At 41.3% G+C, this 14,011-nt stretch overlaps 1 protein-coding gene across 1 annotated transcript; it reads left to right on the forward strand.

Annotated features, from left to right (window-relative positions):
• The first annotated feature begins 565 nt into the window (after window positions 1-565).
• On the forward strand, window positions 566-13,756 carry mtpn (myotrophin). Its single transcript, XM_069671654.1, has 4 exons — window positions 566-937; window positions 4,502-4,615; window positions 5,725-5,808; window positions 12,394-13,756. The coding sequence occupies exons 1-4, from the start codon at window positions 866-868 to the stop codon at window positions 12,481-12,483; spliced, it is 360 nt and encodes a 119-aa protein (XP_069527755.1). The 5' UTR covers window positions 566-865; the 3' UTR covers window positions 12,484-13,756.
• Window positions 13,757-14,011: the final 255 nt, after the last annotated feature.

A 14,011-nucleotide genomic window follows, 5' to 3' on the forward strand; every position in this document is an offset into this window, starting at 1 on the left:
AATTTCACATGTGCACAGTCGCTGTTAAAACAGCATTTTAGAGCTTACTGTACTCCACTCTGCACAAGCCCACCTGTAGTGTAACTACAGTCAAGCTAAAATGAAAAAACTTCAGGTGGTATAAAATTATGCATTTCGAATCCTCCTTAAGGTACCAAAGTGGACGGGTGCAAGCAATATTCCAACCTTCCATGCTGTGCTTGCAAATGTAATTTTCAAATTTATGATGATGGTCCTCTGTTGTTGTCTTTGTCTTTTATCATATGTATTGTGTTTGGATATGGACCTGTGTCTGAAATAATGAAATAAAGTAAAGACAATGAAATAGCTGCAAGCACGGATAGTAAGGCAAGTAGAGGAGAACGTTAGAAGCGTATGCTATCAGACAATGGAGACAGTGTGCAAGGAAAGATATTGATAGTGAGTTTTCTAACGGACGACTGGACAAGAAATGCGGCTTTAAAATGAACGGAGTACACGGGGGCGAATACAACCTGAAGGTGGCGGTGCATGGATGCACTCAACACTAAAGCTCAAAGTAGAAGAAGAAGAAGAATATCGGAAACACTTCTGGTTTGTAAGGCGGATCCCTCTGCTACTTTGCCTCTGAGAACTTCTTTTGAGGCTATTTTTACTCGCCATTCATCGGCAGGTCCCAGTTACACGTCAAATCCATCAAAAATCGCTTTCCTAAGTAATTATACGACATTGTATTCTGTCGAGTGCTACGGTCGTACTCACTGCGACGACGGGAAGAGTTTTCCAGTTCCAACGTTAGCTAGCTAACTTTTAACGCACTAGCATTTAACTTGACAACCGCCCTGCAGTAACAGGGAAGGAGCATCACCGGAGCTAACACAGGAAGATGGCCGATAATGACTTGATATGGGCACTGAAGACCGGGGACCTGGAGGAGGTCAAAGCCAAGCTGGTGACGGTAAGACAACTGTGATTTGACTGTTAATAACAACAATAATCTGACAAGTGGCTGCTTAGCCAAGGTAACGCTAGTGAGCTAACAGTCTAGCTAGCTCGCTTGCTAACGTTAGTTGGAGTTGGGTAATGTTTTGTTAGGTAATCTAACCTTTCACAAGATACTGGTGCATGATGTGTCCGCAACTCTACGTTATTTGTAATTGAAAGAGCATTGACACAGCTAGAATTCTTTATGAAGCGTATAAAGACTGGCGTAATACGTTTACAGGTAGCATACTAGTCTCAACGTCAAGTTAGCAATGTTAGCTAGCGGTGCTAGTTAGCTAACTTTTACAAAGAGTAGGCAGTGCTTCAGTGTTTGCTGTATAGGTTCCAACCATATAACATTCCTTATTAACTTTGTACCTTTTAACGTGGTGGCTTTGGAGTTGACTGAGAATCATGTTTAAATCGGCCAGTAAGCGATATCGTTACCACTTTACACAGGAAGCAACCTGTTGGTAAACTAGCCAACAACAGCATCAGCTGTTCCGTTAAAAGTGTGGCTAGACAGCTACCGTTAGCTCGCAACCAACGTCATTAACATTGTTCTGTCAGTAGCAACAAAGACAATAACGTGTTTTGTTTGCAACATGTGCGTTATTGGGCACATTTTTGTTAACCAATTTGAGCTAACTGCTAATGAATTAACACTCGCATGGGCCTAGCTGACAGCAGTTTGAAGGCTAACGTTGGTGGGCGGGGGTCGGCGATGGAGGCCCGGCTACTGCAAAATTGGCAGCACCCTCCAAATTAGCCACCATAATCTTTTTGGAGGAGACCAGAAATGTATTTGGCTAACGTCATGAGTGCTTGTTATGCCACACTGATTTCACAACACAGCTTAAAGTGCTCCCTTCTTCTGTAAAAAAAAAAATTGAAGCATGTGTGTCAGGCGCTACAGGAAGGGGCCATTTTTGGTTTTAGGAACAGACAGACAACAGCAAAATATGTTTGTTAAAATATGAATTGATGCTTGAGGCTTATTGTTAAATAATATTGTATAGTGTCATTTGTATATGGACTCCTACCCTTGGCATGTGTAATACTTTTATATTCTGTAATATACACACATACTGTCAATAGAATAGAATAGCACTTTATTAATCCCGAAGGAAGTTCTTGTGCCAGGTTGCTCCAAAGTTACAGTGCAAAAAGGAGAAATACAAAATACCTAAACTATAAGTGAAAGTAGTACAGTAAAGTATTTACAAAATAAAGCTTAGTAAAAAGTATCGGTGGCAGTTACATTGACAGTCGTATTTGCAGTTAAAATAAGATGTAATGAAAACCTTATATTAGATAAATATGTAATAGTGCATGGTTATTTTAAGAAGTTATATTGCACAGGATAGTGAAATGTAAGTAATTTGCACATAGTAACAAAAAAGTGGCATGATGCCCATAATAAAGCATACTTTAAATATAAATAAAGCATTTGCTATTAAGGGAGATATTGCACATGATAATGAACATAATAAAACCAGATACTGAAAAAGTGTTATTGCACATGATATTGAAAGTCGTATTATAGCTGTAATGGAGAAGTTGCATGTGGTGATGAAAGATCCTTTGAGCTCCATTTCTCCTGCTGAACGGGGAGGAGTCATAGAGTCTGATGCACCACAGAACGCCACAGGAAGTCTTGTATAAAATGTTATTTCTTTGGTCACTGAGACAGCACTTTGTTTCTAAAGTGTCTTTCTAAGTCAATGAAAATTCATTTTTCTTAATGCCAATCTGTAAAGTAAATTCCAGTTTAAGTCTTAAAATATGTGAATACTATCCCGACATAGTGGCCAAACACTTCACCCACAGTAAGCTTAAGTCAGGTTGAATTAATTATAGTTTGGGATCTTGAACAACTTTGACAAACGTTAAATGTTTCATAACTACTCTTGCAGTGTAATCCATATTTTATAATTTCTTTTGTAATTGTGTTCGCACCACTGCGAAAAGTCAAAGCTAAAGTTAGCCTTGATGGTGTGTCTGATAAAATATTGTTTTCTGTGGGTTCTCAGTTCCCCAATTACACATGAACTAAGTTTTTACATCTAAAAGATATCAATAGAGTTTGGGTGAAACGTTTAAGTCAGTGTTTTAGATACATGAAATCTACATATGATTTACAATGTTGTGAAAGTAGCTGATGGAATAATACAGAGCACACTGCATTAAAATTAAAATGCAGCTTGATGCATAGACCCATGGAAGGTTTGAAGCTTATAAGGCGTGCATACCACCATAACAATGATGAAGCTAAGGAGTCTCTGGCATTGAGAAGTGATTCTCATTTCTCCTGCCATTTTATTATCTTCACAGATCTAGGTACAAACAACTGCAGTGCTTTATCCAATTTCTATAGTGAAAATGAAACTATTTTATCAGCTGCAGCACTTTAATATAGGCTAACATTTAAACACTATTAGAGGAGGTTGAGGTTCGATATCCATCACTGCTAATGGATTCAGTGGGATTGGGTGTAAAATGAAGAATTGTTTTCCGTGTGTTGTGTGCTTGACCTTCAGTTTGTGATGCAGGTGGGTTAGTGAATGGCAATGGGAGCCAGGCAGTGCTTTAGTGGATTTAGATATAGTCATCACATTCCTTTGACTACAGGCAAGTGGCAACAAGATAAGATGCAATAAAGAATTTTTATATAAGCAATACAAGTGCAGGCCATTTACCATCCATCTTCATCAGAACTCTAGTACTTGTTCATGTTACCAAAATGCAGCCATAATAAATAATATTAGCTGCAGCTTTACTTTTCTTGTTGCCACAGATAACAATTCAATTTCCTTTAATAACGCCCGTTGATTGTTCTGCTGTAGGTAGAGTTCAGTTGTTGCTTTCATTTGGTCAAAACAGGCAAATTAAGACATCTGTCAATTTCTGATATAGGACCAGGAAAGGACAACATTTAATGTGTTTTGATATTTAATCTCTCGTCAATGCAATAAAAAGAAAATACATTATCTCCCACTCCCACTTGTGCGAGTTTCTTATTCCCTCTTTGGATTTGCATCTCAGGTTTATTGCATTTGTCGCAGTTGCCTCAGGGGAACCAGATAACCGAGCTTCATTCCCAGATCAGATGGTCTTCAGTAACAAGATACACCTATGTTTCAGCAAATTCCACTCCCGTTTTCTGTAATGGAGGCCAGTTTTCTGAGAATATATGCTTTCTGCCCCACCTCCTGATAAGATGTAAATCATACACAGTTTCGAGAAAAGCTAAAATTGACAGCCACAGTTGTGGTCAATATGTCGTCCATGAGGTATTGTCACTGGGGGGGACACTTTCAAGAAACCAAGCTTTGTATGTGGTTAGTGTAGTGTGCGAACAAAGAGTGACAACTGTGCAGCCAACAGTGAGACAGACACTCACCACTCCTCTGAGTGCGTGTCCACCGCAGAAGTTTCCGTTTAAAGTGAAAGGGGTTGTCAGTGCTACTTTTTATGCTGATTATTGGCCGAGGAAAGCACTACATTTTTTTAATTCAGCCCTGTTTCTCTTTTCCAGGCTGAAGATGTAAACCGGACCCTGAATGGTGAGAGGAACCCTCTGCACTACGCTGCAGACTTCAATCAGAAAGAAGTGGTGTTGTTCCTCATTTCTAAGGGAGCACATGTCGACGTAAGAGCCGCAATAACCCCGCTCCTATCACACTCTTTTTGCATGAATTTGCCTACTATCCAGGCTTGCAATGACCACAACGAATAACAGTGCCAATGTCTGCTTCCTGTCAACAGTCTATTGTTAACTTGTTTTGAAGAAGTATGAAATCTGTTTTTAAATTTGTGCAGATTCTGTTTCTTTGTGTTCTTATTTCTGCATTTGCCGACTGAATTCTGCGTTTTACAATTCAAGCACATTTTGCCACCAGAGAGAGTGTCTAATCATGTCTGAGATGAATTTCAACAATTCAAATATAAAATCAGCTAAATTAAACGAGTATCAAAGAATAAGATTTGAGATGGTTACAGGGTCCTTTTGTTAGGCATTGGTTTTGGCATTGTCATGTGCTATTTCAGCCATTGTCCATTCTCTCACTCAACAATTGTCTAGGCTTGCCAGACCACACATTAAGCCTGATTGTCTGCCTGAGCCTCAATAGTCTCTTCTGATGTTGTACTAGATTGATCAGTATCCACTAAAAAGGCACTTATCCGTCCGGGTGTATTGACATCTGTTATTCGTATAGAGCTCATTTGTCGCTCCTGCCTGTTCTGTAACCAGTATGTGCAAGAGCTCGAGCAAATCTCTTTGAAAACTAAGCTGGATAAATACTTTGCATGACATTTTACAAGACCTCGATGGTTGGTTATTGTGTAGAGAGTTTCTCGGGTGCGTCCTGTTGCTAAAGGAACCTACATTAGAAAGGTGCCTGGGGTTAGACAGCTCGACATCATTGCATCCGCAGGTCTGGTCTTCACAGACAGTAGGATTTAAAGTTACCGACCGGTCTTTTCCTCGCCTCACAATGTTTTTGCACTTTATGTCCCTCGGTAATCCACACAGCTCCTGAAACATGGGAGATAAATATAAAGTGCTGAAGTGCAGAATGCTTTCTAAAATTTCTGGACATGATAAGAGGAAAGTAAACCTCTCACAGGAGTTCTTTTCCTCGTGTATTTTTTGCAGGATTGAGTCTGTGCCTACGATCTGCTGATATATGAAGCCTTTCTCCAATAATGTTTTTTTTTGTCTCCCACTCATTCTTTTCCCTCCCGCTGCCCCTACAGGCTATAGACAAACACGGGTACACTCCACTGATCTGCGCCTGCTACGAGGGTAACGTCGACTGTGTCAAGATCCTGCTAGAAAAGGTTAGTGCTTTGCATCATCTGCACACAGAAGTGCCCCGTTGTCCTTCACCCATCGGTGCATGTTGATGTGTCAGACTATGCTGATGAGGTAACTCATTGGACAAAAGGCCCTTTAACGCAGCCCTATGGAGGCTGTGCTGGAATGTTCATGGAGCATCACAGAGCATTGCTCGCGTTCACTTGTTTTGTGTCTGAAGCAGTTTAATTCATAGGTGTCTGCATTTCTCTTCCAACCTTTCAGTTGTTTAGCTCTGGAACTGTCTCAAGCTACCTCAGTCAGACAGATAGATGTGGACATTTGCGTGCACAGTCACAGCTGTGAGGAGACAGACAACATAGAGTCAGACACAGCTGGCATAAGCTGTCAAAATGCAACTGAATAACAAGCATACCATTAAGAATTAGAAAAAAAAAAACTTTGTGAAGCTCCATCACAGTCAAATAGAAAACCTCATTTGTAGGTGGTGGAGGTTTTCTTTTGGAAAGCCAGTGCCTCTTCGTGAACGTCTACACGCTCACCAGCCAGTTGTGTGTAAAAGACAAATCTCATCCAGGCAGGTGGAGCTCTGTTTCACAGCTGCCTAAATGAGCCAGACTGCAGTGGAACTGATGCTCCCGTCTTCAATCCATGTCACACAATAGCGACTTGTCTTTCAGTACCTCCTTCAGTTCTTTGTCTCTGGTACTCTTCTGACATTTCATGTACTTCATTAGAACAAAACAAGTGAGTGTAGTTTACAACTCCCATTATTATATGTTTTTATACCTGTAGCTTAAATGTAAGTGGAAGACAAGCTTAAAGGTACACGCCATTATCTTGCCAGAGTTCAGTGATGCAAAGAATGTCAGCTTAGCCGAAGCAACTGTACGGCTTTATTCATAAAAGTTTGACGTCGGAAAAAGTGAGTTTCACTCTATTGCTTGACTCTTAAGCTGATGGAACGAGTTCAGCACCACTGTGGGACAGAGGTCTACAACCAGGGCTCGAATCCTAAACAGTCAAAGTCTCCTGCAAACCGATATGTGCATATGAGATGGAGTGATAGATAGAGAGTGAGCATCTGTGTTCCCATCAGAGATAAATGAGGCAGGCTAAATGAACGGTCCTCCACAGAGTTGCTTTACGGTGGAAATATCTTGGCTCAACGAAAGTAATGGGAAGCAATTTTTCTTTGCATTCTATACAATCACATATTTCCTATTCAGGCAGTTTCAACTGCACTTTGAAGCATTTGGAAAGAAGAAATCCATGTACGGGAAACACTGGGTTTCAGTTAGAGAGACACTTGCGCGGTACTCCACTGCTTACTTCTTGTAATTCGTGTTGGCATCGGCTCTATTAATCCCCCCACTTTCATCAACACAACCGCACGCCTCGGCCCTCGCATCCGCAAGCCAGCAGAGTCTTGCGAGCAATTGGCCGGCAGCTGGCCGGCAGCTGGCTACTGCTCTCAGCTGGCCGACGGTACTGTTGGCTCAAAGATAAACAAAAAGTAGCAGCCAATGCCAACAGGAAGAAGATAGCAGTTTACTACTCTGTAAGTTCCTTCCTCCAAAAGTTGGTTGTTTAACTTTGGCAAGCAGGGAAGGTACGTCGCTCTGACTTCTACTTCACACAGAAATTTATTTTATTATTTATTAGTCGTCTGTAGTTTTATGAAATGCGCTTTTGTTTAATTGCATACAATATTTTGTGAAAGCTCTAAACTTTAGTATTAATGTAAAGATGTTTCTTGTGACTCCTTAGCCTTTCATTGAAGGTAGGTCTACTAGAAATGAAGTTGAAATTCTTTTTATATAGGTATGAGTTTTTTAATATCACTTCCACATCAATTTTTGGGGGGATTTAAAATCAGAATACTGTCCCTTTTTTTAATTAAGTCTTCATTTTCGGCTGCAGTCATTTCTCTTTATTTCCCCTGCCACCAGTCACATATTCACAGCCGCAGAATATCCTCCTGGAAGCCAGAAGCTCTCCCGCATCTGAAATAGGCAGCCATGCAAGTACCACCTCTGCATTGGATATTAAAGCCCCTTGGGTAGACCTTTTAAAAAAAATGCTTTTGTCTGTGGTTTCATTCGAGACAAGACAGGCAGCCATAGCTCATCCGAACAGGGATTATGGTGGAAGGCGAAGATATGAGCGAACCCACGGGTTTGCTCCTCTCATGGCTTTGTACTCATCCTCACTAAGCACCAACAAGGATTAACACCCAGATGCAGCCAAAAGGTCATCAGTCACCTCAGGGACCAGATCTCAATACATCTACCCCTGGCGGCTCTGAAAAGTCGCCCGCGTCTTAACATGAGATTGTCCCATAGCCACGCCGTTGACTACGTTGCTGCATATCCACTCTGTCTGGCAGCACCTGTAGCTCTGCGGTCACCACACTCCAGTGGATAAAAGGATCCCAATGAGAATACTGAATTGTGACTATTCGGCTGTCAGGCATTCTTGTGTTGGCAGACAAAACAGCTTGGTTCCCCGTTGCATCATGGGAGCTGACCCCTGCCCCCTGACTGCGTGCTGTGCTGTTGTCGGAAAATGAATTATGAAAGACCATTTTAACCCCAATAGGTGACCCAGCTGTAAGATCCTTGCTGAGACTGCTGACTCCGGTCCGCAGAGACCGGCCAGTTAATTTTCAGTCAACAATGAAAGAGCACACACAGGCGTACGCACATGAATACACACATACTCTATGAGGAACTGTGTGCAAGACTGTTGAATAGGAAGAAGTGCTGTATTATTATGTCAAGTTAGTTCCTATTGTGGCCTTGTCTTTTAGACTTTACCACAAACCTTATTGTTGTGTGTGTTACCTTCATACAAAGTATGGTTTTGCTATTTAACTTAGAGTTAGGGCTGGGTTAAAAAAAAATAGATTTTTCCCATTCGAACGGATTCCCATTTGAATGACCCAATATTGATTAATAAATCCCGAGATCGATCCTTAAAAATATGTGTAAACACGTGTCCGATCACTCATGTTTCCGAGCGCTCCTGAACGCAGCACGATTCGGCGCATCCCCCACGAAACACGGCAGTGAGGGAGACATGCCTGATCTTGTTTGCTGCAGCTACTATTGACTCTTTTTATCATGTACGTCCATTAATATCTAAGGTGTGCACTGATGTTTGTTACTCTCTGTTAGTGTATTTTCGGCATGTTGTTATACAGTATTCTTTCCCCATAACTCTTTATCTCGTGTGGTTTTGTTCTTCACACTGTGAGATCTCGTGGCAAAAAATGGGCCTTATCGGTACCCAGCCCTACTTACAGTAGGCCTCAAGTAAGTAAGAAAACAGGCTCTTAGACATAATCTTTCAATGGGCTCTGGCTTCAGAATCTGAGATGATGACGCATCTCAATTTGCCAGGAGACACGCTGGGAGTCTATATGGGAGTCTATATTCTTAGTCAGAGTTGTCTCACTTGCCCACTATCTTCTTCTGACTGGATAATGGTTGGACTGTGAGGCGAACATGAGGGGTCATTATTCAAGACGGGGAAAGCTCATTAATGGAAGTGGTGCCAGAAGTATGCCACAAAGCTGGAAAGCCATTGGGGATGGTATGGCATGCATCATTAGAGGCACTAACAGTATGGGCCAGGACTATTATTGTAACTCGACCATTACTTCCCATAGGAAGACTAAGGTTTGAAATAATGTAGGTGTGTCAGAAGGGAGAATCTTCCACCTTTTTAATATTGAGGTATACACAAAGTTATGATCGTCAACTCGACGCCTTGTTGCCAGCTGAGAGCAGTATTGACGGTCTAAGGGCGAGGGTCAATGCTGTAATGCTGATTCCTGCCATCTAAATGAGGTCCGTAGAGTAGGTTACTAGATATGGTCCTTAAGCAGAGCTGGATGAAAGCTCCCTCCAATCTCCCTTCATCCCCTGAAATCCACAAGAGTAAAGTTCAAAATAATTGGTTACCACGTTCCTGATATAAATGAGTCAGCAGGTATTGTACAGATAAAGTGATGTAACACATCCTTATCAGTATTTATGATTTTGTTCAGCAACAAAAACAACGGTTCATTCTAGAAAACTGCATCAGATCATAAGGATTCTGTTATCAGGACGGGTACCTACCACTCTGGGACATTAGGTCACCAGTTGCCACAGTTGAAATGTTACAAAACTGTTGTGTTGACAGGTGCACACTTTCTAAGAATATAAAGTCTAAACGTTTTCCGTCTTTTTGACCAATTAGAGATGCAGATCTGACAAGTAACAAGCTCAGCCCGAGTAAATCTCTTGCTCTGGATGCGCTCTGTTGCTCCTGTGGCATGGAATTTGCACCCAGACAACTCTCCTCACACTGCTGGGCACTTGAAGTAGGGCACATTGTTTTTGATGCCCTGCTTCTCCACGCAACAATAGACTCTTTCTGCATTGGTTCTGTAAGCCCTTCGCTAAGAGGCTAAAGTTGGCAGGAAAAACAAAGCGACGTCTCTCTCTCTCTCTCTCTCTACTTTCTCCCTCCACTCCCCTGTTGCCCATTAAATCTGTTGTCACTACATGTGCATTCAACACGTTGTCTGTCTCACTGTCTCGCTTCTCTAGGTCTGTTTTTAGTCTTGAGTAATCCAAATGATTGCGTCCACTCCCATCTTTGTCACATTCATTCTTTTATCCCTCAAAGCCCAAATTGATTCGTGCCTCAGCGTCTGGGACTTTGTTTTTGCATGTGCTGTCTGGATAAAGACAGGCTGACGGGCAGGTTATTAGCTGCAGAGTTAGAGGAAAAATAAGTGACAGAAGTTTTGCCATTAATGTTTTTGTAGCTAAGGGTCCGTCTATAGAATCTATAGGCAATGCAGTTTTAGGGGTGACAAGCTATATTCCACAGAGAACCCTCCTATTTCCTATCAAAATCTGTTGATTAGCACTATTGGCAGACCATGTTTGTTGACAATCACGATAATGGCCAAGTCACCATTTCAGGAACTTAAGAACTTTATAATGTGTTTCCTGGGCCACAGAGACCATAGAAATTCCCCAATGCCCACTCCATGCCGGCCTGACTAATTCAATTCAGCCTCTCCTTAAGGGTCTACTATCTACATTCCAACTCCTTTTAATACTCATGATAATTTACCATTGTGATGGCATTGATGGGTTCTCAAACTTTTATGTCCCTCCAAGATGACTTTAAATTCATTTGATTCCACTGTCACCATCATTGCTGTTCTCAAGGATTTTCCGATTGTTGCCTCCAAATGATGATGTTCTAAGTGATAATGTACAGTGAGCGACTTGTTATATCGGAATGGAACCCTGACGGGCCTTAAAGCCAGTTCAGATCAATGATTCGCAACGAGACTGGATGCTACTGCCAAAAGAATCCCTTTAAATCTGATTGTAAACGTTCTAGAACTCGGCCGTTCACATCAAAGCAATGCAACGCGCACATGCGCAGCGGACCGTCCCCATAGTAACGACACACTGACATACCCCACTACTTCTGCGTTAATACTATATCATTAGTTAATACTATAACGTTAGTATTAGGTCTAGGTTACAGGATCAACTAGCTGGATTTCTGTTATAGTTATAAATAGGACTGGGTTTAAAAAATGTATTTTTCCAATTTGAATCTATTATTTGAATGCCCCAATATCAATTCATAAATCACAAGATGGATCTTTAAAAATATGTGTAGAAACGTGTTTGATCGCTCATGTTTCTGAGCGCTCCTGAACGCAGCACGACTCGGTGCATCCCCTCGAAACACGGAAGTGAGGGAGACATGCCCGGACTTGTTTACTGCATCTACTACGGAGATATCAGTGATCGCCTACAGACTCTTTTTATCGTGTGTGTGTCTGTGTAAGTTAGTTTTGCACTGATGTTTATGTTACTCTCTGTTTGCGTCGGCTTTGGCCTTTCCCCATAACTCTTAGTCTTGTGTGGTTTTGTTCTTCACGCTATGAGATCTTCTATGAGATGGCCAAATCTCTCGCAAGTTGAACCCCAGTTCATTTAATCAAGACCTTTGGAAAAAATCATGTTAAATAAAAAGTACATGATATGACTTCTCTCGGGTCAAGAGAGAGGGTGCTTACGCCAATTTATGCTGTTCCCTGATTGGCTGAAGTGAAATAGCTACATCACGTTTTGTCACGTTGCAAATCATTGATCAGAACTGGCCTTTAGAGTGATGCAATTGACCAATCAGAAGCGAGCATTCAACAGAGCTGTGTAATAACATACTTTTAAATTATGTAATTTCAATTGTAACACATTTGTCAGTTGTTTATGTTTACCATCTTAGCCCTCACTATTGGCAATCAATATGTGAGGAAACATGTAAATAAGCAGAGTGAAGGGGTGCTCTGTTTTCTTCTGAACTTGAACTTTTGCCTTCTGAACTTTGAGTTTTCGACCTTCCGCTCTGCATGTCTGGCTCCATTTGGTTGCAAAATGGGCCTTTGAAAAGAGGCTATAGATTCAGATCACTGCTCCTCACCTTCACCCTCACTCAATGAAGTGGAGTTGGCATCACGCTGTGAGACTGACTTATCGCTCCCTCTAAGCATATTTAATATCCATGTCCCCTCTCCTCCACAGGGAGCTAACAAAGAACTAAAAACCACGAATGGCGTCAGTCCCTTTGAAGCTGCAACCGAGAGCGATGCCATAAGGGCTCTTCTCAAGTAAGACGCGGCGGTGTGGGAGGTGGCCGGACAGGTGGGTGAACGCACGGACAGATGGATGCAGTGGTCCCCTGACAGAAGACGGACTCGCTCCTTTTACCTAATCAACCTCTGTCTTAACACTGCTTTTGTCTGTTTGTTGGAGGTCATTTTTTCTGTCTGGTGATTTTCCTTTACACTGTTATTTTATTTTTTCTTTTCCAAGTTTTTGGGATAGGATTCCCTCTTCTTTTGGCCTCTGTCTGTAGCCATTTAACAGACTTGTCAATTATGTCTCCCTTAGGGACCAAACACTGGGGGAGCGCTCTCGCACCTGGATCCTAGACCACTGCTCAGACTAGAAAATCACTATGTAATGTAAACGCAAAGCTAGCACTTAAATACATATTTGACGTTTGCCGTTCTCACTTCAAACTGTAAAGAAATCAAAATTTATCAGTAATGTGTTGACATTTTTTTACAACTTCAGTATGAGTATTGTACGGCCACAGGGCTTAATCTCATGACCAGGAATTGAAATGTATTATACTAGATAGATGAAAAAAGGTTGTAAAGTTTCACTATATAAACCTTTCATGATGTGTGGCCTCTTCCTCTGACCTTTTTTTTTCTCTAATAGACCAAACTGTCCTTCCAATCCAGTCGTGAAATTTTGGGAAAAGTGGGTTAGGAGAGGTCCAGAGGTTCAGTTTTCCTTTTCTACTTGGCATATCACTTACATATCAAAGGTGTTTTTGACAAACTTTTCGTTAGTAATGCATAAAAGATATTCTGTAGAGCAATCACCATGCTGGCTAACTAGAGAGACTTGAATGTTGCCGTTTTAAAAACCTGTTACTGAATCCCTTTTTGAAGCGATGTTAACACCACATAATAGAATAAAGAATTTTAGAATTTTTTGTCATCCCTAGAGTGACATTTCAGAGCAAAAAAAAATCCCTTTTTGTTGCATCTTCTGTGTGTATTTTGTAACTGATGGGCTATGGGGGCTCCGCGCGGTGGGTAAATGGAGGTTAGAGTTGAAACTGGATGGTGGGGATTGTTAGCATTCCCCTTGCCTTGGATGTGGTTAGAAGCCCTGCCTGTTTTGCTGCATGTCAAAATTGCCTCTGCTTTTTCGCTATGACATGGTCGCTGGTCCTCTCTTGGTTGCTTTAAAATGAATTACTACTCTGTAATGAACAAAAAAAAAACATGCTCTTGCTGACTTTGTTGTGACAAAAAGTCTGTAAAAACAGAAATAAAAACATCGATTAAAAATATTTCTGTCATCTAAACTTTTCTTTTTTTATTTGAACTCTGCCTCCCTAACTACTGTCGATGTTTTCTGAATGTAAATCCATGATACACTGCAACAGTTCACGTTCACAGGTATGCAACTTATGGAAATGACTGTCGTGATTGTTTTAGTTTCGTCTCCTCTCACTGTTTCTCCTCCACTCTGCTAATCAGGAACAGATCGCCTGCAGGAGCCATATTTTTCAACAGAGCTGTCAATCATCCTTTTTACAGCATCAAATAACTAATTAAAA

The sequence above is a fragment of the Semicossyphus pulcher genome, unplaced genomic scaffold, assembly GCF_022749685.1.
Source record: "Semicossyphus pulcher isolate SPU_LCO1_2020_fin unplaced genomic scaffold, fSemPul1.0.p SCAF_20, whole genome shotgun sequence".
NCBI classification, from domain to species: domain Eukaryota; kingdom Metazoa; phylum Chordata; class Actinopteri; order Labriformes; family Labridae; genus Semicossyphus; species Semicossyphus pulcher.

What these genes read in the sequence shown, in the direction of transcription:
- mtpn (XM_069671654.1), top strand. Translation starts at nt 866, where the DNA reads ATGGCCGATAATGACTTGATATGGGCACTGAAGACCGGGGACCTGGAG. An exon ending in CTAAGGGAGCACATGTCGAC is followed by an intron (nt 4,616 to 5,724) that starts GTAAGAGCCGCA and finishes CTGCCCCTACAG; the next exon opens with GCTATAGACAAACACGGGTA. An exon ending in TCAAGATCCTGCTAGAAAAG is followed by an intron (nt 5,809 to 12,393) that starts GTTAGTGCTTTG and finishes TCTCCTCCACAG; the next exon opens with GGAGCTAACAAAGAACTAAA.